Source organism: Balaenoptera musculus, chromosome 2 (genome assembly GCF_009873245.2).
Source record: "Balaenoptera musculus isolate JJ_BM4_2016_0621 chromosome 2, mBalMus1.pri.v3, whole genome shotgun sequence".
In the NCBI taxonomy this organism is placed as follows: Eukaryota; Metazoa; Chordata; class Mammalia; order Artiodactyla; family Balaenopteridae; genus Balaenoptera; species Balaenoptera musculus.
In genome coordinates, this window is record NC_045786.1 from 3,867,562 (window position 1) to 3,894,856 (window position 27,295).

General features: G+C 38.7%; 1 protein-coding gene across 7 annotated transcripts in view; it reads left to right on the forward strand.

Annotated features, from left to right (window-relative positions):
* The window catches only part of NSUN6 (NOP2/Sun RNA methyltransferase 6), an 88,813-nt gene that overhangs the window by 16,308 nt on the left and 45,210 nt on the right, over nt 1-27,295 (forward strand). For 6 of the 7 annotated variants that reach the window (XR_005018649.1, XR_005018648.1, XM_036842148.1 and 3 more), the window contains 4 exons: nt 6,217-6,326; nt 7,090-7,243; nt 18,235-18,316; nt 21,781-21,900. Coding sequence is in view for 5 of the 7 variants with exons in the window: in XM_036842148.1 (XP_036698043.1) it covers nt 6,217-6,326; nt 7,090-7,243; nt 18,235-18,316; nt 21,781-21,900 (466 nt within the window). In the remaining 2 variants the exon portion in view is untranslated. The remainder of the gene's footprint in view (nt 1-6,216; nt 6,327-7,089; nt 7,244-18,234; nt 18,317-21,780; nt 21,901-27,295) is intronic. The other variant, XM_036842149.1, reaches the window with a different exon arrangement.

A 27,295-nucleotide genomic window follows, 5' to 3' on the forward strand; every position in this document is an offset into this window, starting at 1 on the left:
GCCTATGTTTTCCTCTAAGAGTTTGATAGTGGCTGGCCTTACACTTAGGTCTCTAATCCATTTTGAGTTTATTTTTGTGTATGGTGTCAGGGAGTGTTCTAATTTCATACTTTTACATGTACCTGTCCAGTTTTCCCAGCACCACTTATTGAAGAGGCTATCTTTTCTCCACTGTATATGCTTGCCTCCTTTATCAAAGATAAGGTGACCATATGTGCATGGGTTTATCTCTGGACTTTCTATCCTGTTCCATTGATCTATGTTTCTGTTTTTGTGCCAGTACCAAACTGTCTTGATTACTGTAGCTTTGTAATATAGTCTGAAGTCAGGGAGCCTGATTCCTCCAGCTCCATTTTTCGTTTTCAAGATTGCTTTGGCTATTCGGGGTCTTTTGTGTTTCCATACAAATTGTGAAATTTTTTGTTCTAGTTCTGTGAAAAATGCCAGTGGTAGTTTGACAGGGATTGCATTGAATCTGTAGATTGCTTTGGGTAGTAGAGTCATTTTCACAGTGTTGATTCTTCCAATCCAAGAACATGGTATATCTCTCCATCTATTTGTATCATCTTTAATTTCTTTCATCAGTGTCTTATAATTTTCTGCATACAGGTCTTTTGTCTCCTTAGGTAGGTTTATTCCTAGATATTTTATTCTTTTTGTTGCAATGGTAAACGGGAGTGTGTTCTTAATTTCACTTTCAGATTTTTCATCATTGGTGTATAGGAATGCAAGAGATTTCTGTGCATTAATTTTGTATCCTGCTACTTTACCAAATTCATTGATTAGCTCTAGTAGTTTTCTGGTAGCATCTTTAGGATTCTCTATGTTAATTGGTTTTTTATGGGCTTTTTTTTTTTTTTTTTTTTTAAAGAAATGGGGTATTTTATAATATTTTGGATTGTACATAGTAAGGTATTTCGTGAAATGTTTGCTATAAATGTATGTGTGTGTATACACACGTGTACTGGGATGTGACTTAAGTGCATTTCTTACCCTGGGTTATAGCCCAAAAAGCTTAAACACTTTTTTCAAAAGAAGATGAATTGCAAAACTGGAGCCAAGTTAGGGAACTATTTCAGTCTTTTATTCCCAGCAATACGGTGAACTAGATAAGTTGAGGATGTTTCTGCTACATAGGACTAGGAATACTGACTAAAAAATAGGTCATAAAATGCACAGTGGAGTGATTAAGAATGTAAGTGAAATATTCAGTGGTTAGAATGAAGAGTAACTGAAAACAGAGCAGTAAGTGTGTGAGCTAAGATTAAGGGTTGGGGAATTTGAGGGAGAAAATGCTTGGTCCCCTGAATTTAGGGGCTTTGGTTTTTTAAAAAATTTTAAGTAATTAATTTTTGGCTGCATTGGGTCTTTTGTTGCTGCACACAGGCTTTCTCTAGTTGTGGCGAGAGGGGGCTACTCTTCATTGCGGTGCGTGGGCTTCTCATTGCGGTGGCTTCTCTTGTTGTGGAGCATGGGCTCTAGGCACGCGGGCTCAGTAGTTGTGGCTCGCAGGCTCTAGAGCTCAGGCTCAGTAGTTGTGGCTCACGGGCTCTAGAGCCACAGACTCAGTAGTTGCGGCGCACGGGCTTAGTTGCTCTGCGGCATGTGGGATCTTCCCGGATCAGGGCTTGAACCCATGTCCCCTGCATTGGCAGGCAGATTCTTAACTACTGTGCCACCAGGGAAGTCCCTGGGTGGGGGCTTTGGTTTTAACAAGAGGATTCTAGTGCTAGGAGGTGAGAAACATCCAGTAGTCAGTACAAGGCAGTAATTAGGAGTTGGATCTCTCTTGCCTTGGAGTTTTTAGTTGGAGGAAAAAAAGTCTCTGAGATGCAGAATTCAGAGGTTTCATACCTATAAGGGCTTGGAATTCAAATTCATACCACCCAAGTGGTCTGGAAACCTGCAGTTTGGGAAATTAACATAAAAATTGGATCCTAAGCCAGTTCCTGAGATGCTTGAAACCACTCTGGAGTGGCACCCGTCAGCCCAGGCCATGCACCTTTCTCACAGTTAGAAGCCACACTAAGAATCAAACCACCACTAGTGAGGACCAGTGTATACCACAAACTGAAGGGATTAGATTCCCCCAGAACTGTAGCAAATAGAGCTAACTGGTAGAGACTGTAAAATCAGTCTCCTTGAAATGATAAAAAACAAAGGAAGAATCTAAAACATAAAAGACCCTAAGAGGGAAAAAAGAATTGAAAAAGAATTTCTAGAAATAAAAATATCATTAAAATTAAAAACTCATTCAATGAGCTAAACTGAAGATTAGACCCAACAGATGAGAGAATTAATGAACTAGAGGATGACTCATAGGAAATTACCCAGAATGCAGCAGATAAAGAAGGTAAAGCAGTTGAAAGTATGAAACTGAGTCATGGAAAAAAGAATGAAAAGGCACTACACGTTTCTAATGAGTCGCAGATGTATAGATTAGAAATAATGGGGAGAGACAATATTGAAAAATATAATGACAAAGAATTCTCCAGAATTGATGAAAGTCAGATTTAAGAAATACAATGTCTGAAGCCAAAAGTAATGATAAATCCATATCTAGGTACCTCAGAATGGAACTGAAGAACGCCAGAGACATCAGGAGGATCTGAAAGCAATCAAAGATAAAACGTGGAAGCTACTCAGTGATCAGGTTAAGAGGCGATGCACGTCTGATGTCAGGGGATGGGCCCCGAAGACCTGTCAGAGAGTTAGAGGTGGCATCACTTGGTAACTCAGTGAATGTTCGAAGTTTTCGGAAGAAGAGATTTAAGATGATGCCAGGCTTTCCAGTCTGGCTATTCAGATAGATAATGGCACTTTGTTCAAGACTGGAGACATAGGAGGATGAAAAGCATTGGGGTGTTACCAAGGATTTGAGGAGTGGGTCAGAGAATCATAACATTGTTCAGGACTTGTTGAGTTTGAAATAACTGTGGGACATGTATATATAGCTACCTGCAGGTAATCAGTCTGGAAAGGCTAATCATTAGAATATGTGGGTTAATAACAAGGTCCTGAAAACATAGGAAGAACACTCTTTGACATAAATCACAGCAAGATCTTTGTGGATCCACCTCCTAGAGTAATGGAAATAAAAACAAAAATAAACAAATGGGACCTAATGAAACTTCAAAGCTTTTGCACAGCAAAGGAAACCATAAACAAGACCCATAAACAGGACGAAAAGACAACCCTCAGAATGGGAGAAAATATTTGCAAACGAATCAACGGACAAAGCATTAATCTCCAAAATATATAAACAGCTCATGCAGCTCAATATTAAAAAAAGCAAACAACCCAATCCAAAAATGGGCAGAAAAACTAAATAGACATTTCTCCAAAGAAGACATACAGATGGCCAAGAGACATATGAAAAGCTGCTCAACATCACTAATCATTAGAGAAATGCAAATCAAAACTACAATGAGGTATCACCTCACACCAGTTAGAATGGGCATCATCAGAAAGTCTACAAACAACAAATGCTGGAGAGAGTGTGAAGAAAAGGGAACCCTCTTGCACTGTTGGTGGGAATGTAAATTGATACAGCCACTATGGAGAACAGTATGGAGGTTCCTTAAAAAACTAAAAATAGAACTACCATACGACCCAGCAATCCCACTACTGGGCATATACCCAGAGAAAACCATAATTCAAAAAGACACATGCACCCCAATGTTCATTGCAGCACTATTTACAATAGCCAGGTCATGGAAGCAACCTAAATGCCCATCGACAGACGAATGGATAAAGAAGTTGTGGTACATATATACAATGGTATATTATTCAGCCATAAAAAAGAACGAAATTGGGTTATTTGTTGAGACATGGATGGATCTAGAGACTGTCATACAGAGTGAAGTAAGTCAGAAAGAAAAGCAAATATCGTATATTAACGCATGTATGTGGAACCTGGAAAAATGGTACAGATGAACCGGTTTGCAGGGCAGAAATTGAGACACAGATGTAGAGAACAAACGTATGGACACCGAGGGGGGAAAGCGGCGGGGGGGTGGTGGTGGTGGTGTGATGAATTGGGCGTTTGGGATTGATGTGTATACACTGATGTGTGTAAAATGGGTGACTAATAAGAACCTGCTGTATAAAAAAAATGTGCTGTGTTGATAAAATGTTTAAAGAAAAATAACAAGGTCCTACTGTATAGCACAGGGAGCTATATTCAGTATCCTCTGATAAACCATAATGGAAAAGAATATGTATGTGTATAACTGAATCACTTTGCTATACAGCAGAAATTAGCACAACGTTGTAAATCAAATATACCTCAATAAAATTAAAAAAAAATATATGGGTAATTTTTGTGATTATTGAAATCCTGAGATTGCCAAGATTTAGGATTCAGAGTGAGATGAGCTGCCTGGCATGCTTTAGCACCTGGGGGAGTGCACCTCTTCTAGAGATAGCTAGAGAACGGGCAGTGAGAGTGTGGGACCAGGAAGGAGGATAAAGCTGAGAAGTTTACTGAGGTTTGATCATTTCGAGATCATGGGAAGAAAACGCACTTAATTCCCCCAGCAAGGAGTTACGACAGCACGTGTGAAATGTTGCCAACCAGGGAAGCCCATCAGACATGCAGTGCTCAAGATGTTTGTTTGGGGTAATCACACAGGCACTGCTGACCTTTGAAAAAGGCCGCTCTGAGTGTTGGAAGTGATACCCAGGCTTCAGTGATTTGAGGAATGGATGGGAGGTGAGAAATTGGAGAACACTCAAAAAAGCTGGATAGCAAAGGAAGAGAAAAAGACTTACCTTTGTCTAGTTTGAAATATTAATAACTTACTGTGCACCAATCTACCACTTTAGAAATATTTTTGAATTCCTCATATGTTGTCTATTTTAGTCTTTGAAGGCAGGGACTTTATTTCTCTTCTCTCCTAATGCTGTTATGAAACAGTATGAAACAGTAATGCTTGTTAAATGATGAAGCAGTTTTTTTTTTTTTTCCTTTGGGGGTTGTGATTTTAATCCACATAAAGCTTCATTGGGTGATTAGAATAGAAACACTTGATCATGTCCATTCTAACATGAAACGCATCAGGGCTGGTGATGGCAGATACCAGGCTGAGCCCCAAGGGGCCCCTTTTCCTGTTCTACCCTGTGTGTCATTTCCTGTGACCTCAGTCCTGCCTAATTATTTTTAAATTGAGGTATAGCTGATGTACAATATAAGTTACATGTGTACAGTATAGTGATTCACAATTTTTAAAGGTTATGCTCCATTTATAGTTATAAAATATTGGCTATACCATTGGCTACTTTGCTGAAATAATGCCATTTGCAGCAACATGGATGGACCTAGAGATGATCATACTAAGTGAAGTTAAGTGAGAAAGAGAAAGACAAATATCATATGATACCACTTACATGTGGAATCTAAAAAAAAATGATACAAATGAATTTATTTACAAAATGGAAATAGACTTAGAGACATAGAAAACACATTTATGGTTACCAAAGGGTAAGGGGGTGGGCGAGGGATAAGTCAGGAGTTTGGGATGAACAGATACACACTACTGTATATAAAATAGATAACAAGGTCCTACTGTATAGCATAGTGAACTATATTCAGTATCTTGTAATAACCTGTATGGGAAAAGAATCTGAAAAAGAAATATTTATATCTATGTATCTATATATCTATATATATAAAACTGAATCACTTTGCTGTACACCTGAAACTAACTCAATATTGTAAATCAACTATACTTCAATAAAGAAAAAAATATTGGCTATATTCCCTGTATCATATAATAGATCCTTGTAGCTTATTTTATACATAATAGTTTGTACCTATTAATCCCCTACTCCTTTCTTGCCCTTCCCCACTTCCCTCTCCCCACTGGTAGCCACTAGTTTGGTCTTTATATCTGTGGGTCTGCTTCTTTTTTGTTATATTCACTAGTTTGTTGTATCTGATGAAGCAGTTTTTGGTGCCACTTACTATCTTGCAATAGGATCCTCTTTCTATTTTCTTTTTCTCAAGTGTCCATCTTCTTTGTAACTTTTTTAAAAAACTATTTCTTCCGTATTTATCTTTTTTCAGCTTTTTCTCATTTATTCATTAGTGGCATTCCCACGGGACAGTTGAAGACCATCGAGGTTATTTACTTAGGGTTCAGATTGAAACACTGAAAAGGTTGATAGGCGCTGGAGGTGTATCACTGTTCACTTTCTCTCATCTTGCATCCCTAGGAAGAATGTAAAACAACAGCCCTGTGAAGTTATTGTTGGAGCCCAGTGTGGCAATGCAGTCTCACGAGGAGCCCACGTCTATGTTCCAGGAATCGTGTCAGCCTCAAAATGCGAGTATAACGTTCAGGTTTCTCTGTAGAACAGCCACTAAAATTTATGTGTATCATCAAATGGAGAATTTATTAAATCATCACGCAGGTATATTTCAGATTTACTTTAATAAGGATATTTTCCAAGTTTTGCATTTAGTATAGCCGGTTGAGGGGTATATCTGATAAGGACTAACAAGTGAGGCATCCGTATATGGGTTTTGTGCCCATTTCTTTTATTCCCTTTGAGGACGTGTGCGATGTTTAGAGGATCAGGACTGATGAATAGAGCGTAAGATGTCTGAAATTTTGTTTCGTATTCTTTACTCTGTTGCCCTAAAACCTCAGGCTGCTGTCCTGTCATTTGTGAGGGGAACATTCGGAACCTGGAATCTTAAATATTGGGATGAATCTCAGTATTCTTAATTTACTCTTTTAGGGAATGTTAGGTTTGGGAAAAATAATTTAAATAGAAGATATCCTTCCTTTTCTGCTCAGCTAAAGACTTCCAGCTGAGGTCAGATGTTTTGAAGACTGTTCTGTATCTTTGTTTTCCTAGGGGAAAAAAGCATCAATTCGATTTATTGTTGGCAAATGTTTGAAAGTAAAAAGTTACATTTTCTATTAGGGGTTACAGTGAGGCGGGTTAGTCTGCTTCATGCCCACTACTGATGCCCCTAGGCGTCCCCAGTCTTAAAGCTTGAAGACTTAAAGCTTAAAGAATTTTCACTATTCTGCCAAAGTACAGATAGATCAGTGTGATATGATTTTCTTCTTTCTCTAGTTATGAAAGGTGGAGATGTTGTTTCCGTGTACTCTGATATTAAAGGCAAATGTAAGAAAGGAGCCAAAGAATTTGATGGAACAAAAATATTTCTTGGAAATGGGATTTCTGAACTAAGCCGCAAAGAGATCTTCAGCAGGCTCCCTGAACTGAAGTATGTCAGCAAATGCCATTTGGGGGAAATAAGCATCCTTTCTGTGGTTCAAAGAAAATGAAAAACAATGTAAAAAATATATCTAGAAAACTTTAATGATCAAAGGGCTTTTTAGTCCAGACATAGATGTGGCTGCCTTAACTCTGTTTTCTATGAACGGAAATATACTTCACTGACCTTAAAAAAAAAAAAAAAAAAAAAATATATATATATCTAGTTGCATTATATGAATGATTTTTTTTTTTTTAGTGTAAGTTCAACTGGAAAATACTTTTTTAACCCATATTGCCATTTTTGGGGGGGGAAATATCCTTTTAGGTAAAAGAGTAAATGCTCAGATTAAGGAGCCTATTGTATATTAAGTTGAAAAGTTTTGTATCTTTGGAAAACATTACTTATCTTGATAAAGGATGAATTAGACCACCTCTCCAGATCTTTTTTAAACAGTCTGTGTGAAAAGAAAAGCTTATGGTTTTAATATTAAAAAGAAAAAAAATATTTAACTAAAAAATTTACCAGAAAGCCAGTACTCACATGAATACTTGTGGTCAAAAATTAATGTTTGGACTTACACCGAATTAAAATCCAAGTTATGTTAAAATCATCTCCGGTTGCTACAGGTGCTGAATAAATTAAATCGGTGGACAATCCAGTTTCTTATAATTTTTAAAAATTGAAGTGTAGTTGATTTATAATGTGTTAATTTCTGCTGTACAGCAAAGTGATTCAGTTATACATATACATTCTTTTTTATATTCTTTTCCATGATGGTTCATCACAGGATGTTGAATATGGTTCCCTGTGCTCTACAGTAGGACCTTGTTGTTTATCCATCCTGTATGTAACAGCTCACATCTGCTCACCCCAAACTCTCAGTCTACCCCCTCCCCAATCCCCTCCCCAATCCCCTCCCCCTGGGCAACCACAAGGCTGTTCTCCATGTCTATGAGTCTGTTTCTATTTTGTAGGTAGGTTCATTGGTGTCTTATTTCGCTTAGTGTTTTCAGGCTGTTTTAGGAATCCTGGGGACAGCTCTGTTACTCCACAGTTGACAGCTGATGGAAACATGCTGAAAGCTGTGAATTTATCCTGCTAGGACAGAGCCACATCCCTGATTCCTGGGACAGTTTTTTATATTAAAGCAATTTGGATTTATAGTTTATAGTTGAAAGCTGTGAATTTATCCTGCTAGGACAGAGCCACATCCCTGATCCCTGGGACAGTTTTTTGTATTAAAGCAATTTGGATTTATAGTTGAAATTAATTCTTCTAAAGAAATAGGCTATTCTCTCCACTTAGAGATAGCAGTACTTTCCAAATGGCCAAGAACAAGTATTTTCTTCTCCTTGGAGCACCTTCTGAAGATTACGCATACATCTGCTGTGTTAACCTTTGGGTCTGTAATGGGGAGTTGATAGCTTGACTGCTTCCTTTAGTTCGTTATTAGTGGTACTTGCTTTATCCTCTTATTTGACATGGTGGTTCCAGTAACTGGGTCCACAGATTTCTGAGTACTGTTTTCTTTGTTGGTGGGAGTAGGAGGCAGCCATCTTTTAGGAAACTGTTGAGTTTAAAAAAAAATTTATTTTTTATTGGAGTACAGTTGATTTACAATGTTGAGTTAGCTTCAGGTGACAGCAAAGTGATTCAGTTATACATATACACATACCTATTCTTTTCCAGACTTTCTTCCCACGTAGGTTATTACAGAGTATTGAGCAGAGTCCCTTGTGCTATGCAGTAGGTCCTTGTTGGTTATCCGTTTTAGACATAGTGGTGGGTGCATGGTAATCCCAAACTTCCAATCTTTCCCTCCCCCACACCTTTCCCCTCTGGTAACCGTAGGGCATTCTCTAAGTCTGTGAGCCTGTTTCTGTTTTGTAAATAAGTTCTTTTGTATAATTTTTTTAGATTCCACGTATAAGTGATACATGAAATTTGTCTTTCTCTGTCTGATGTACTTCACTTAGTATGATAATTTCTGGGTCCATCAATGTTGCTGTAAATGTCATTATTTCATTTTTTTTAATGGCTGAGTAATATTCCATTGTATATATGTGCCACATCTTCTTTATCCATTCATCTGTCAGTGGACACTTAGGTTGCTTCCATGCCTTGGCTATTGTAAATAGTGCTGCAATGAATATTGGGGTGCATGTACCTTTCTGAAGAATGAGTTCCTCCAGATACATACCCAGGAGTGGGATTACTGGATCATATGGTGGCTCTATTTTTAGTTTTTTAAGGAACCTCCATACTGTTCTCCATAGTGGTTGCACCAATTTACATTCCCACCAACAGTGCAAGAGGGTTCCCTTTTCACCACACCCTCTCCAGCAGTTATTGTTTGTAGATTTTTTGATGATGGCCATTCTGACTGGTGTGAGGTGGTACCTCATTGTAGTTTTGATTTCTCTAATAATTAATGATGTTGAGCATCTTTTCATGGCCATTGGTATGTCGTCTTTGGAGAAATGTCTGTTTAGATCTTCCCATTTTTTGAATGGGTTGTTTGTTTTTTTGATATAGAACTGCATGAGCTGTTTGTATATTTTGGAGATTAATCCCTTGTCTGTTGCATCATTTGCAAATATTTTCTCCCATTTTGTGGGTTGTCTTTTCATTTTGTTTATGGTTTCCTTTGCTGTGCAAAAGCTTTTAAGTTTCATTAGGTCCCATTTGTTTATTTTTGTTTTTATTTTCATTACTCTAGGAGGTGGATCCAAAAAGATATTGCTGTGATTTATGTCAAAGAGTATTCTTCCTATGTTTTCCTCTAAGAGTTTTATAGTATCAGGTCTTATATTTAGGTCTTTAATCCATTTTGAGTTTATTTTAGTATATGGTGTTAAAAAATGTTCTAATTTCATTCTTTTACATGTAGCTGTCCAGTATTCCCAGCACCACTTATTGAAGAGACTGTATTTTCTCGATTGTATTGTCTTGCCTCCTTTGTCATAGAATAATTGACCATAGGTGCTTGGGTTTATTTCTGAGCTTTCAATCCTGTTCCTTTGATCTACAAGTCTGTCTTTGTGCCAGTATCGTATAGCTTTGATGACTGTAGCTTTGTATTGTAGTCTCAAGTTAGGGTGTCTGATTCTTCCAGATCCGTTTTCCTTTTTCAGGATTGCTTTGGCTATTTGGGGTCTTTTGTGTTTCCATATAAATTTTAAAATTTATTGTTCTGGTTCTGTGAAAAATGCCATTGGTAATTTGATAGGGATTGCTTTGAATCTGTAGATTGCCTTGGGTAGTATAGTCATTTTGACAATATTGATTATTCCAACCCAAGAGCATGGTATATCTTTCTATCTGTGTCATCTTCAATTTCTTTCATCAATGTCTTATAGTTTTCAGAGTACAGGTCTCTTGCCTCCTTAGGTAGGCTTATCCTTAGATATTTTATTCGTTTTGTTGCAAGGGTAAATGGGATTGTTTTGTTAATTTCTCTTTCTGATCTTTTGTTGATAGTGTATAGGCATGCAAGAGATTTTTGCATATGAATTTTGTATCCGGCAACTTTACTGAATTCCTTGATGAGCTCTGGTATTTTTCTGGTGGCATCTTTAGGATTTTCTATGTATAGTATCATGTCATCTGCAAACAGTGACAGTTTTACTACTTCTTTTCCAATTTGGATTCCATTTATTTATTTGTTTATTTTGGATTCTGTTTATTTATTTATTTATTCATTCATTCATTCTTCTCTGATTGCTGTGGCCAGGACCTCCAAAACTATGTTGAATAAAAGTGGTGAGAGTGGACATCCTTGTCTTATTCCTGATCTTAGAGGAAATGCTTTCCACTTTTCACCATTGAGAATGTGTTAGCTGTGGGTTTGTCATATGTGGCCTTTATTATGTTGAGGTAGGTTCCCTCTATGCCCACTTTCTGGAGAGTTTTTATCATAAATGGGTTATCATAAATTTTGTCAGAAGCTTTTTCTGCATCTATTGAGATGATCATATGGTTTTTATTCTTCAATTTGTTAATGTGGTGTGTCACACTAATTGATTTGTGGATATTGAAAAATCCTTGCATCCCTATGATAAATCCTACTTGATCATGGTGTATGATCCTTTTAATGTATTGTTGGATTTGGTTTGCTAGTATTTTGTTCAGGATTTTTTGCATGTATGTTCATTAGTGATAATTGGCCTGTAATTTTCTTTTTTTTGTGGTATCTTTGTCTGGTTTTAGTATCACGGTGACGGTGGCCTTGTAGAATGAACTTGGGAGTGTTCCTTCCTCTGCAGTTTTTTGGAAGAGTTTCAGAAGGATAAGTGTTAACGCTTACGAAAATGTTTGATAGAATTTGCCTGTGAAGCCATCTGGTCCTGGCCTTTTGTTTGTTGGAAGTTTTTTAATCACAGTTTCAATTTCAGTACTTGTGATTGGTCTGTTCATATTTTCTATTTCTTCCTGGTTCAGTCCTGGGAGATTGTACCTTTATAGGAATTTGTCCATTTCTTCTAGGTTGTCTGTTTTATTGGCGTATAGTTGCTTGTAGTAGTCTCTTACGATCCTTTGTATTTCTGTAGTGTCCATTGTAACTTCTCCTTTGTCATTTCGAATTTTATTGATTTGAGCCCTCTCCATCTTTTTCTTGATGAGTCTGGCCAAAGGTTTATCAATTTTGTTTATCTTTTCAAAGAACCAGCTTTCAGTTTCATTGATCTTTCCTTTTGTTTTCTTTGTCTCTATTTCATTTATTTCTGCTCTGATCTTTATGGTTTCTTTCCTTCTATTAACTTTGGGTTTTCTTCTTTCTCTCGTTGCTTTAGGTGTATGGTTAGGTTGTTTATTTGAGATTTTTCTTGTTTCCTGAGGTAAGATTGTCCCTCTTTGAACTGCTTTTGATGTGTCCCATAGGTTTTGGATCGTTGTGCTTTTGTTTTCATTTGTCTCTAGGTAGTTTTTGATTTTCTCTTTGATTTCTTCAGTGATCCATTAGGTTGTTTAGTAACATATTGTTTAGCCTCCACGTGTTTGTGCTTTTACAGTTTTTTTTCTTTATTTTATTTCTAATCTCATAGCGTTGTCAGAAAAGATGCTTGATATGATTTCAATTTTCTTAAGTTTACTGAGGCTTCATTTATGGCCCAGCATGTGATTAATCCTGGAGATTGTTCCATGTGCACATGAAAAGAATGTATATTCTGCTGCTTTTGGATGGAATGCTCTGTACATAATCAAGTCCATCTGGTTTAATGTGTCATTTAAGGCCTGTTTTTCCTTATTGATTTTCTGTCTGGATGATCTGTCTGTTGATGAAAGTGGGGTGTTAAAGTCCCCTACTATTATTGTGTTACTGTCGAGTTCTCCTTTTATGGCCGTTAGAATTTGCCTTATATATTGTGGTGCTCCAGTGTTGGGTGAATATATATTTACAATTGTTATATCTTCTTGGATTGATCCCTTGATCATTATGTAGTGTCCTTTTTTGTCTCTTGTAACAGTCTTTATTTTAAAGTCTATTTTGTCTGATATGAGTATCACTACTCCAGCTTTCTTTTGATTTCCATTTGCATGCAATACCTTTTTCCATCCCCTCACATTCAGTCTGTATGTATCCTTAGATCTGAAGTGGTTCTCTTGTAGACAGCATATGTATGGGTCTTGTTTTTGTATTCATTCAGCCAGTCTGTGTCTTTTGGTTGGAGCTTTTAATCTACTTACATTTAAGGTAATTATCGATATGTATGTTCTTATTGCCATTTTGTTAATTGTTTTGGATTTGTTTTTGTAGGTCTTTTTTCTTACCTTCTTTTGTTCTTTTCTTTTGTGATTTGATGACCATCTTTAATGTTGTGTTTGGATTGCTTTTTCTTTTTTGTGTGTGTATCTATTGTAGATTTTTGGTTTGCGGTTCCCATGACTTTTATATATATATATATACAAGATTGTTTTAAGTTGCTGGTCTCTTAATTTCCAGTGCATTTCCGGTATCTGGCATTTGTACTCTTCTCACGGTTGCTGGTTTTGATATCATATTTGTGTGTGGATGATTTCCTACCTTTATGTTTGCTTTTACTGGTGAGCTTTTCGATTAGTAATTTTCTTGTTTCTAGTTGTGGCTTCTGTTCCATCTAGAGAAGTTCCTTTAGCATTTGTTTTAAAGCTGGTTTGGTGGTGCTGAATTCTTGTAGCTTTTGATTGTCTGTCAAATCTGAATGAGAGCCTTGCTGAGTAGAGTATTCTTGGTTGTAGGTTTTTCCCTTTCATCACTTTAAATATATTGTGCCACTCCCTTCTGGCCTGCAGAGTTTCTCCTGAAAAATCAGTTGATAACCTTATGGGGAATTCCCTTGTATTTTATTTGTTGCTTTTCCCTTTTTACTTTTAATATTTTCTCTGTCTTTAATTTTTGGCAGTTTGATTAATATGTGTCTCGGCATGTTCCTCCTTGGGTTTATCCTGTATGGGACTCTGTGCTTCCTGGACTTGGGTGACTGTTTTCTTTCCCATGTTAGGGAAAGTTTCAGGTATTATCTCTTCAAATATTTTCTCAGGTCCTTTCTTTCTCTCTTCTCCTTCTGCGGCCCCTATAATGTGAATGTTGGTGTTTTTAATGTTGTCCCAGAGGTCTCTGAAACATTCTTTTTTCGTTTCCATGGCAGTGCTTTACACCATTCTGTCTTCCAGCTCACTTATCCGTTCTTCTTCGTCATTGTTCAACTCTGTTGTTTAAATCTGTTGGCTCTTTCTTAAACATTTCTTGTATCTTCTTGGTCTGTGCCACCATTCTTTTTCCAAGATCTTGTACCATCTTTACTGTCACTACTATGAATTCTTTTCCTGTCTCCACTTCATGTAGTTGTTCTTCTGGCGTTTTATCTCGTTCCTTTGTCTGGAACATACTCATCTGCTGTCTCATTTTGTGTAGCTCTCTGTGTTTGCAGTCCCACAGGCTGCAGGATTGTAGTTCCTCTAGGTGTGTGCCACCTGGTGGGTGCAGCTGGTCTAAGAGGCTTGTGCAGGCTTCCTGGTGGGAGGGACTGGTGCCTGCCCACTGGTGGGTGGAGCTGGGTGTTGTCCCTCTGGTGGGCAGGGCATGTCCTGTGTTGTGTTTAGAGGTGACTGTGGCTCGGGAAGACTTTAAACAGTCTGTCTGCAGATGGCTGGGGCTGTATTCCCACCCTGCTTGTTTTTTGGCCTGAGGAATCCCAGTACTATATCCTAAGGGCTGTTGGGTGGGGTCAGGTCTTGGCTTCAGAATGGCGGCCTCCAGGACAGCTCACACCAATGAGTGCTCCCCAGTACCTCTGCCACCAGTGTCCTTGTCCCCACAGTGAGCCACAGGTGCCCCCTCCCTCCCCAGGAGACCCTCCAAGACCAGCAGGTAGGTCTGGCCCAGGCTCCTATGAAGTCACCTCTTTTTCCCTTGGGTCTCGGTGTGTATGAGACCTTGTGTGTGCCCTCCAAGAGTGGCGTTTCTGTTTCCCTCAGTCCTGTGGAGTTCCTGTGGTCAAGCCCCACTGGCCTTCAAAGCCAAATGCTCTGGCCTCTTCTCCTCTTGATGCCAGACCCCCAGACTGGGGAGCCTGACATGGGGTTCAGAACTCACTCCTGTGGGAGAACCTCTGTGATATAATTATCTTCCAGTTTCTGTGTCACCCACCCAGCGGGTACGGGATTTGATTGTATCATGAACGTGCCCCTCCTGCTGTCTCGCTGTGGCTTCTTCTTTGTCTTTGGAAGTAGTATATCTTTATAGGTAGGTTCTGACCCTTTTTTGTCGATGGTTGTTCAGCAGTTAGTTGTGATTTTGATGTTTTCATGAGAGAAGGTGAGCTCAGGTCCTTCTGCTTCTCCATCTTGTTAGGAAACCAAGAAAGTGTTGATTTTTAAACTCAGCATTCAGGTAGGCTGTTACGATTTCTTTCTCTGCCTATGTGAGAAAAAGCGTGCTTCCACAACAAAGAAATGTGGCATTTAGACACTGTTCATTATTTATATTCTTTTAAAACTTAGGACCAACTCTTTTAACAGTACATTTGTACAGTCAGTCAGTGAATTTGTGCCCTTTGGTTTCTTGAATGCCAGCTGAGTTGAATCATTAGTAGACTCAGAGATAGATTAGTTTACTAACAGATTGTTCATCCTATGAGGTGTCGTATTTCGCATTATTATATGGAAGTACATGGTACAGAAATAGTTTTAAAGGAAACATGTCAGCCCATACCTGAACAATAATTGGCTCAAGTTATTCTTTGTCATGTTACTTTAAATTAAATACCGTACAGATGGACACTCTTGTGCTGGTAGGCGTGGTCAGAGGGAGATAGTCCAAGGGGAACCAGAACTTGAAGCCCTGGTGGGAACTGGGTTAGGGAGGCAGGCGTATAAGTGTTCGTTTTAGTATTTTGCAGAGGACTGGAGCCCTGCAGGTTAGAGTCACTTGAGTGATGATTCAGGGCATTCAGTAATGGGTCTAGGTGCTGGCACTGGGGGCAAGGTGTTGATCAAGGTAGGTGCCCCAGTTGTCTCGACAAAGGACTGACTTTTGAACGTGAGGCAGTGACATTTCGCAAGTTTCTTTTGTGTATTTTCTGCTCAGGGGCAAGAACTATTAAACTAAGAAGTGGTTTGATTTGATGCTGACTGGAGCAAGGACGAGGCTTAACTCTGATTAAAGGTGCAGATTTGGAGATACCAAGTGTTGCACAGATGAGTGAGGGTAAAAGGCATGGGAAGAAGAAGAAAGGAGTTAACACTGGTAGTCAGACCCACCGCAGTGACAGGCCACAAATGCCTGCAGAAATTATTTCACTCTTAAAGGTCAGCATAAACCTGCTCTGCTGTGGCATAATAAGAAATACATAAATAATTTGATCTATGTCCCAGGTTGCTGGCATAGAGCTCCCAAAGCCCTTGGAATCTCAGGAGTGGTAAGAGTGCTTCTGTACCCCCGCCCGGCAGCTTCAGGACGGGGCTGTTGGCCGGAGCAGCCAAGCACGCGATCAGAGGCTGGCACTTGTGCCTCATCCCAGACCTCCGGGGAAGAGAGAGGGCCTGGAGACTGAGCTAGCCACCAGTGCCCGTGATTTAATCAGTCATGCCCGTGTGATGACACCTCCCTAAAAGCCACTGCACGAGGGGCTTGGACAGCTTCCAGGTTGGTGAACACATCTAGGTGCTGGGAGGGTGGTGTGTCCATGCCCCCTCTCACGCCTTGCCCGATGCGTCCCTTCTGTTTGGCTGTTTCCCCAGTTGTATCCTTCATAGTAAACTGGTGACCGTAAGTGAAGTCACCAGTTTTTTTTTTTTTTTTTTTTACAGAAAAGAAAGTCAAACTTATTTAATGAAAAACTAGAATTAATAAAAATTAGCAAATACACACACACACAAAATATACACACACAGCAGCACTGTGTATTGACTCACATAGGGGAAAAGCAGTGGTCCAAGTCCTCTCAACATGGCTTGTCAGTTAAAGAAAAAAAGACCCAAACGCACACACACGTGCGCGCGCACACAAAAAGACAAAACAAAAAACAACCCAATATTTTTCAACAGTATACTCAATCTACAACCAACACAAATTCAGAATTATTTTACAATGCTTCCTTTTTTAATACAAAAGATGCCCATCTTGGGTGTATATATATATATATATATATTTTTTTTTTTTTTTCCCAGTGGTTTACTGTTGACTTATTTTTAAATACATTAGTGTTACTGCATGCAACTGTTTCCTGTATTTTAATAGCCTTTCCTTTTATTTACCTTCATGTGTCAACAGCTTCCGGTTGGTAGGCAGACAGGTAAATTGTTTTCCTGAGTTCTGTGAGTCATCCTGGTGAATTGTCGAAGCTGAGGAGGGAGTCTAGGAGCCTCCAAATTCATAGCCGGTCAGTCACAAGGCCAGGTGGCAGCCTGGGAGGTGCAGCTGGCGCCTGGAGCGGGGCCAGTCTTGTTGGACTGAACCTGTGGATTCTGACGATGACCCCAGGCAGTCTGTCAGAAGTTAAGTGAATTGTAGGACACCCACTTGGTGTCCAGAGAGGTGGAGAGTTGGTGGGTGAGAGAGAAGCCCACACATGTGGTGTCAGAAGTGTTGTGAGTAAAATTAGCCCATCTACATCACGTAGGGTACACACCGTCTTTGTAGGTGTTTCTTTGCCACGGTCAGTTCATAGACTCTGAACTTATCTGCGTGCCGTGTCTGCGGGCCCCCTTCTTCTTTCCGTGCCCCTTTAATCCCTGGAACAGCACGTTGATTTTCCCGTTTTCTCTCTCTCTCTCGTGTAACCTATGCAGCTGGCCACGCTTGGCTTCTCTCTAACAGTGTGCTTGTGTACCTTCTCTCCCCTTGGACAGCCTCTCTGACTGCGATGTTTGTCTTAGTGGATCCCCGTCCACCAGGCCATCCTGGGCCCTGGCCCTTCCTGCTCTGATCAGGTCCACTGCCACTCACAGTTGGGGACAGAGGTGGCAAAGGTCATCCTGCGGATGGTGTCAGTGCTGGGCAGTTACTCTCTAACGAGATGAGAGGGAAGCAGTGTGGCACGTTTGTCATGGCTTATCACCAGCATGATTCTTAACATATGTTTTTATTTTTCATACAAGTACCGAGCATAGTGCCTGGCAAACCGAAGGGATCACAAAATGTTTGTTGAATTGAAAGGCTAATAACAATGGTCATAAATCTGTTACCAGAAAGATGAGAATGCATCAGTGAATAAAGACTCAGATGGTCTTCACTTTTTAGTCTGTGCAGATCTCTAAAGGAATGCAGTGGTGCTTAAATGAAAATTTTATGTAATTTTATCCTTTTTAGTGCTCCCAGTGGCCTACTCTCCTGTGGGTAAAAATCCAGAAACACTTCACAGGAATACTTTTAAGTATTTTGGTGTTGAGTAAAAAAGGTTTTAAAAAGGCACAACATCTTGTATTTGACATGTTACTTGTGTATATCCTTAGAAATGGAGATTGTGTAGATTGTCTAATTTATACTGAGTAATGTTAGACGTCCTGTTTTTCAGAGGCATAGGCGTAAGAATGACAGACCCAGTGTATCTGAGCCCCTCATTTGACAACGTACTGCCTAGCTACTTATTTTTACAAGTAAGTATTTGTGAAAGCAAAATACTTAGTGACATTGAAATATACTTCCGTGAATTATTTGAAATCTAAGGGTTTGTTTTTTCGCTTCTATTAACTTTTTTTTTTTTTGCAGTGTATTTATATGGTTTCTGATCTACCTTCGGTTAAGTAGTAAGGAAAAGCTTAGTAAGCACGTCCTCTTTTTCTCAAGTGATTGGCTACCTCTTCTCCCTTCCTTTGCCCAGCGGTGCTTATTGTAGGAGAACAAGGAGGATGAGACGGTGTGCACGGGGTGCTGGTGTCGTTGCTGCTCACCCGTAGGAGAGGAGAGGCTCCGCCATGTGGGACGGCGGGGTCTGTGTTCGTTTCCTCTCGGGCACCAGTTCTGAGCTTTAGTTTGAGAGCTTCTTCCTGAATGTGCTTTCCTCCCTCTTTCCTTCCTACCCTCAAGTTTAATAAATATGGTTGTACTTTTCTTATTATAAAATAAATGTCTGTAACTGCTGTAAAAAAAAAAAATCTACTTACTGTAGCTTATTGTAATGATTGCTTTCCATTTCCACTATTAATCCCTAAATAAAGCATGCATTTGCTATACATGTACGTGGTCCATGTGTAACTCTGAGTGAGATTCAGATGGTTTGCTACTAGCAGATTTTGGTCAGATGGTTATCAATTGCTGTGATATAACAAGTAATTTGTTTTCCTTTGTCCAGTTTATGATGTACTTTCATGTACATTAGCTCATATGATTTGTTACAGTCTGCTTGTTAGGTGGTAGTTTTATTATTTTATTATTAGTAGAATTACCAGTGTAACATGAAGATACTGAAGACCGGATCTGGTCGGGTTCTTGAATAAGGTTGCACAGTTGGTAGGTAGTAGCATCTGTACCCTAACTTAAGCGTAGATGACATTTGCTTTCTGCTCTGCTTAGTATGTAACCAGAAGTCATTTTATAAATCCAGAGGTTAATTCTGGGGTGAACAAATAAAAAACAGATTTACGTTTGTCATCTGATTCTACATTAGTGATGATGTAGACCATTAGGATGCATAACCTAATATAAAGTCATACGCGGTTATATAGAATCTTCTTCAGTAGTCTTTGCCAGCCTTTTTTATTTCTTTCTATTTTTTTTTTTTTGTTAATTTATTTTTGGCTGTGTTGGGTCTTCGTTTCTGTGCGAGGGCTTTCTCTAGTTGCGGCAAGTGGGGGCCACTCTTCATCGCGGTGCGCGGTCCTCTCACTGTCGCGGCCTCTCTTGTTGCGGAGCACAGGCTCCAGATGCACAGGCTCAGTAGTTGTGGCTCACGGGCTTAGTTGCTCCGCGGCATGTGGGATCTTCCCAGACCAGGGCTCGAACCTGTGTCCTCTGCATTAGCAGACAGACTCTCAACCATTGCGCCACCAGGGAAGCCCTATTTCTTTCTACTTTATTTTTATTTAAAAAATTTTTTTTTTAGAGAAACAGTTCCCAAGACTGCTCTTGCTTCTTTTTTAAAAAAAATTTATTTATTTTGTTTATTATTTATCTTTGGCTGCGTTGGGTCTTCGTTGCTGCGTGCAGGCTTTCTCTAGTTGCAGTGAGCGGGGGCTACTGGTGGTTGCAGTGCACGGGCTTCTCATTGCGGTGGCTTCTCTTGTTGAGGAGCTCGGGCTGTAGCCGCATGGGCTTCAGTAGTTGTGGCACGTGGGCTCAGTAGTTGTGGCTCATGGGCTCTAGAGCGCAGGCTCAGTAGTTGTGGTGCACGGGCTTAGTTGCTCCGCGGCATGTGGGATTTTCCCGGACCAGGGCTCGAACCTGTGTCCCCTGCATTGGCAGGTGGATTCTTAACCACTACGCCACTAGGGCAGTCCTGCCAGCCTTTTAAAAAGTGTGGTGTTGTGCTGGGCTCTTTGAATATATTATCACAAGCCTGCACTGACTGTAACTGAAGAACACTGATACCATTTCTTGAATGATGTTCAGCAACCTCTTAACTTGTGAAGATGAGGTAGTTCGTAGGGTGATTGGCTGTATTCCTTGTAAGCCCCAGAGTTAGGCAACTAGTACTTTGTCCATTCTGTGTGATTATTGAAGGTACTTTACAGATAGGTAGAATTATAGACTTGGGAAAATCCCTGGTGAAATTTGTGGGTTTTTTTTTTTTTTTTTGATGCCTCTTGCCTTGCCTTTCTCTGGAAACCATTATCCCCAAATCTGTACTGTTACTTGTTTGCAGCAGCTAACGCGGAAGCTTCAGATTGTGGGTTCCTTGTTGAGGAGAGAAGGTTGTAAAGGGCTGGTGATAATTGATTATTTCTCATGTTAACACTTGAAGTTACACAAGGATGTACTTTATAAAGTTAATTGGAGTGTTGCACACAATCATTAAAATTACGAATGTGCAATATTGTTTGGTTTTTCAAAACCACAAAGGAAACTTTTGATGTGCCTGATCACAATCCACAGAAGTACAGAAATGCCTTTGATGTCTTTCACAACTGAAATGATTGACAGTGAAAGGTTTAACACTTAGATATTTACAACAGCTGTTTTCAGTTATAGGCTAGTTACATTCTAGGTTACCTGGAATCAAAAATGGTGCTCAAAAGTTGATCTTTTCATTGCCTGGTTTCTTGGAAATGATTGATTTAAAAGCCAGATGAGGTTGGATCATCTGAGTGCTTTAAATGCATACTGCTGCCTGGACGCTACCATAGGAGTGGGTTTTAGTTGGTCTGTCTGGGGTGGGGCCTGGGTCAGGATGGCGAAAGGCTCTCCCAGGTGGTTCTAGTTTGCAGCTAAGGTTGAGAATGGCTGTAGTGTAGCACGGGTGCACAGCTAGCTGCACGTTAGAAGCACCTGGGGAGATCGTAAAAACACTGATGCCTGGCCCTATTGCCAGAAATTCTGATTTAACTGTTCTAGATGACTGCACATTAAGAAACAGCAAAAGACAGAACTCACAGGGTGATTGTGTCATGCAGCCAGGATTGAGAAATACTGTAGAGAAAGGTAGTAGATGAAATTGTTTTAGGGAAACTTTGTCGTCACCTAAATATTTAATGAAGCCTCTTCACTGGGACTATTTCATGCTCTCAACTGATTGCATACCAGAAGGTTCTTAACGTATTACGTTGGATTGGAAATTTCTGTCATCTTTGGGCATTACATTAACGTTATCTTTGTTAGGGGTGAAGCATCACTATCATCTCTAGATGGAGAATCACTGAATCTTCAATGGCCACATACGTGTTTTAGTGTCTTTATATTAGAGTTCAGTGTTTAATGTGTCGTGCATGTGTGTGGCTGTCCTGTGAGATCGTAGGACACCCTGGGAGATTGTTAATATCCCGACACTGGTATGCCTACAGAAAACATACTCTTGGCCAAGGATGCTGTACTGGGTTACCTCCAAAGATTTCTTTACATCCTCTGATTCTGAAACTTAAAATGATCTCTTGTCACTGATAACAAATTATTTTTTTTTTCCTTATAGAATTTGCCGTCTGCTGTAGTAAGTCATGTTCTGGATCCTCAGCCTGGAGAGAAGATTCTAGATTTGTGTGCGGCCCCCGGAGGCAAAACAACACACATTGCAGCGCTGATGCACGACCAGGTGAGGCCGTCGTCACGCAGAGCTGCTCTTGATACACTGCGTGTCTCAGTGATGGAGGTGGGAGTATGTGTGACTTACGGAACATTATACAGATATTCATAATCTGGTCGATTTCGATTCAGCCAAAGAGAAGGCTGCTCAGTAATGTCATGCATCACATATTAAGTTCAGTAGACCATTGTCAATTGTGAAGACTATCTCAAGACCTTCCTGAGTCCCAGATTTGCCTAATACATTCATGGAATGGAATTTTTCCCTGAAATAATTAAGTCTAAATGAAACATTTAAGAGACCTTTTCATGTTCTTAATTACAGGACTTGACACTTTTTTTTTTTTTTTTTACATGGATGACCACAACAAAAGCAACAATGATTGCAATTACCAAACATGAAACACACTCATACTATGTCATAATATTGACATTCAGTCCAGTAATCCTCCACTGTAACAGCTCCTTTACTTTGCAGTGAAAATTGATTTGTATATTCTTTGCCTCTGAGTCCTTGTGGGATTTTTTTTTTTTTTAAATTCAGACAGAAAGTCACAAAAATTATACTCATCCTCATCAGTTCACTCAGTCCCATGTAATTAATTTTTTTTTCATCTTGATCTTTTGTTAGCACTTTTATGAGTTCATCAGTTTTTCATTAGAGTTCTGAAATGCTTATTCATTCAGTTCAGCAGTACAGTCAGTTACCAGAACCTGTACTTGTCAGAGTCTTTTCCATGAATTTCTTGAAGATGAAAACCCTTTTATAGGAACATATTTGCAAAATCATCAGAGTACACCCAGAACTGTCTGTAAATGACAAAAGACTTAAAAATGACCACGGTTAAAGATTTGATGAAGTTCATAATAATGCAGTTGACAAGAAAATTAGTTATTTCTGAGATATACATTTTAAAGTAATAACTAGGATTATTACTTATAACATTATACCAGAACATATAAGATTTTTAGAAATTTCATGTAATGTCTGAAACATTTATATTAACATATTTCCATACATATTTCCATACAAATACAAATATAAGATTTTTAGAAATTTCATGTAATGTCTGAAACATTTATATTAACATATTTCCATACATATTTCCATACAAATACAAATATAAGATTTTTAGAAATTTCATGTAATGTCTGCAACATTTATATTAACATATTTCCATACAAATAACCCAATGAAAGTTTAGTATTAGTTGTTTTGTTTGTTTTTTTATACTGCAGGTTCTTATTAGGCATCAGTTTTATACACATCAGTGTATACATGTCAATCCCAATTGCCCAATTCAGCACACCACCATCCCCACCTCACCGCAGTTTTCCCCCCTTGGTGTCCATATGACCATTCTCTACATTTGTGTCTCAACTTCTGCCCTGCAAACTGGCTCATCTGTACCATTTTTCTAGGTTCCGCATACATGCATTAATATACGATATTTGTTTTTCTCTTTCTGACTTACTTCACTCTGTATGACAGTCTCTAGATCCATCCATGTCTCAACAAATGACTCAATTTCGTTCCTTTTTATGGCTGAGTAATATTCCATTGTATATATGTACCACAACTTCTTTATCCATTCGTCTGTTGATGGGCATTTAGGTTGCTTCCATGACCTGGCTATTGTAAATAGTGCTGCAATGAACATTCGGGTGCATGTGTCTTTTTGAATTACGGTTTTCTCTGGGTATATGCCCAGTAGTGGGATTGCTGGGTCATATGGTAATTCTATTTTTAGTTTTTTAAGGAACCTCCATACTGTTCTCCATAGTGGCTGTATCAATTTACATTCCCACTAACAGTGCAAGAGGGTTCCCTTTTCTCCACACCCTCTCCAGCATTTGTTGTTTGTAGATTTTCTGATGATGCCCATTCTAACAGGAGTGAGGTGATACCTCATTGTAGTTTTGATTTGCATTTCTCTAATAATTAGTGATGTTGAGTATCTTTTCATGTGCTTCGTGGCCATCTGTATGTCTTCTTTGGAGAAATGTCTATTTAGGTCTTCTGCCCATTTTTGGATTGGGGTGTTTGTTTCTTTGATATTGAGCTGAATGAGCTGTTTATATATTTTGGAGATTAATCCTTTGTCCGTTGATTCATTTGCAAATATTTTCTCCCATTCTGAGGGTTGTCTTTTCGTCTTGTTTATGGTTTCCTTTGCTGTGCAAAAGCTTTGAAGTTTCATTAGGTCCCATTTGTTTATTTTTGTTTTTATTTCCATTACTCTAGGAGGTGGATCAAAAAAGATCTTGCTGTGATTTATGTCAAAGAGTGTTCTTCCTATGTTTTCCTCTAAGAGTTTTATAGTGTCCAGTCTTATATTTAGGTCTCTAATCCATTTTGAGTTTATTTTTGTGTATGGTGTTAGGGAGTATTCTAATTCATTCTTTTACATGTAGCTGTCCAGTTTTCCCAGCACCACTTATTGAAGAGACTGTCTTTTCTCCATTGTATATCTTTGCCTCCTTTGTCATAGATTAGTTGACCATAGGTGCGTGGGTTAATCTCTGGGCTTTCTATCTTGTTCCATTGATCTATGTTTCTGTTTTTGTGCCAGTACCATACTGTCTTGATTACTGTAGCTTTGTAGTATAGTCTGAAGTCAGGGAGTCTGATTCCTCCAGCTCCATTTTTTTCCCTCAAGACTGCTTTGGCTATTCGGGGTCTTTTGTGTCTCCATACAAATTTTAAGATGATTTGTTCTAGCTCCGTAAAAAATGCCATTGGTAATTTGATAGGGATTGCATTGAATCTGTAGATTGCTTTGGGTAGTATACTCATTTTCACAATGTTGATTCTTCCAATCCAAGAACATGGTATATCTCTCCATCTGTTGGTATCATCTTTAATTTCTTTCATCAGTGTCTTATAGTTTTCTGCATACAGGTCTTTCGTCTCCCTAGGTAGGTTTATTCCTAGGTATTTTATTCTTTTTGTCGCAATGGTAAATGGGAGTGTTTCCATAATTTCTCTTTCAGATTTTTCATCATTAGTGTATAGGAATGCAAGAGATTTCTGTGCATTAATTTTGTATCCTGCAACTTTACCATATTCATTAATCAGCTCTAGCAGTTTTCTGGTGGCAGTTTTAGGATTCTCTATGTATAGTATCATGTCATCCGCAAACAGTGACAGTTTTACTTCTTCTTTTCCAATTTGTATTCCTTTTATTTCTTTTTCTTCTCTGATTGCCGTGGCTAGGACTTCCAGAACTATGTTGAATAATAGTGGTGAGAGTGGACATCCTTGTCTCGTTCCTGATCTTAGAGGAAATGCTTTCAGTTTTTCACCATTGAGAATGATGTTTGCTGTGGGTTTGTCATATATGGTCTTTATTATGTTGAGGTAGGTTCCCTCTATGCCCACTTTCTGGAGAGTTTTTATCAGAAATGGGTGTTGAATTTTGTCAAAAGCTTTTTCTGCATCTATTGAGATGATCATATGGTTTTTATTCTTCAATTTGTTAATATGGTGTATCACATTGATTGATTTGCGTATATTGAAGAATCCTTGCATCCCTGGGATAAATCCCACTTGATCGTGGTGTATGATCCTTTTAATGTGTTGCTGGATTCTGTTTGCTAGTATTTTGTTGAGGATTTTTGCATCTATATTCATCAGTGATATTGGTCTGTAATTTTCTTTTTTTGTAGTGTCTTTGTCTGGTTTTGGTATCAGGGTGATGGTGGCCTCATAGAATGAGTTTGGGAGTGTTCCTTCCTCTGCAATTTTTTGGAAGAGTTTGAGAAGGATGGGTGTTAGCTCTTCTCTAAATGTTTGATAGAATTCACCTGTGAAGCCATCTGGTCCTGGACTTTTGTTTGTTGGAAGATTTTTAATCACAGTTTCAATTTCATTACTTGTGATTGGTCTGTTCATATTTTCTGTTTCTTCCTGATTCAGTCTTGGAAGGTTATACCTTTCTAAGAATTTGTCCATTTCTTCCAGGTTGTCCATTTTATTGGCATAGAGTTGCTTGTAGTAGTCTCTTAGGATGCTTTGTATTTCTGCGGTGTCTGTTGTAACTTCTCCTTTTTCATTCCTGATTTTATTGATTTGAGTCCTCTCCCTCTTTTTCTTGATGAGTCTGGCTAATGGCTTATCAATTTTGTTTATCTTCTCAAAGAACCAACTTTTAGTTTAATTGATCTTTGCTATTGTTTTCTTTGTTTCTATTTCATTTATTTCTGCTCTGATCTTTATGATTTCTTTCCTTCTGCTAACTTTGGGTTTTGTTTGTTCTTCTTTCTCTAGTTTCTTTAGGTGTAAGGTTAGATTGTTTACTTGAGATTTTTCTTGTTTCTTTAGGTAGGCTTGTATAGCTATAAACTTCCCTCTTAGAACCGCTTTTGCTGCATCCCATAGGTTTTGGGTCGTCGTGTTTTCATTGTCATTTGTCTCTAGGTATTTTTTGATTTCCTCTTTGATTTCTTCAGTGATCTCTTGGTTATTTAGTAACGTATTGTTTAGCCTCCATGTGTTTGTCCTTTTTACGTTTTTTTCCCTGTACTTCATTTCTAATCTCATAGCGTTGTGGTCAGAAAAGATGCTTGATATGATTTCAATTTTCTTAAATTTACTGAGGCTTGATTTGTGACCCAAGATGTGATCTATCCTGGAGAATGTTCCGTGCGCACTTGAGAAGAACGTGTAATCTGCTGTTTTTGGATGGAATGTCCTATATATATCAATTAAATCTATCTGGTCTATTGTGTCATTTAAAGCTTCTGTTTCCTTATTTATTTTCATTTTGGATGATCTGTCCATTGGTGTAAGTGAGGTGTTAAAGTCCCCCACTATTATTGTGTTACTGTCGATTTCCTCTTTTAGAGCTGTTAGCAGTTGCCTTATGTATTGAGGTGCTCCTATGTTGGGTGCATATATATTTATAATTGTTATATCTTCTTCTTGGATTGATCCCTTGATCATTATGTAGTGTCCTTCCTTGTCTCTTGTAACATTCTTTATTTTAAAGTCTATTTTATCTGATATGAGTATAGCTACTCCAGCTTTCTTTTGATTTCCATTTGCATGGAATATCTTTTTCCATCTCCTCACTTTCAGTCTGTATGTGTCCCTAGGTCTAAAGTGGGTCTCTTGTAGACAGCATATATATGGGTCTTGTTTTTGTATCCATTCAGCCAGTCTATGTCTTTTGGTTGGGGCATTTAATCCATTCACGTTTAAGGTAATTATCGATATGTATGTTCCTATGACCATTTTCTTAATTGTTTTGGGTTTGTTTTTGTAGGTCCTTTTCTTCTCTTGTGTTTCCCACTTAGAGAAGTTCCTTTAGCATTTGTTGTAGAGCTGGTTTGGTGGTGCTGAATTCTCTTAGCTTTTGCTTGTCTGCAAAGCTTTTGATTTCTCCATCAAATCTAAATGAGAT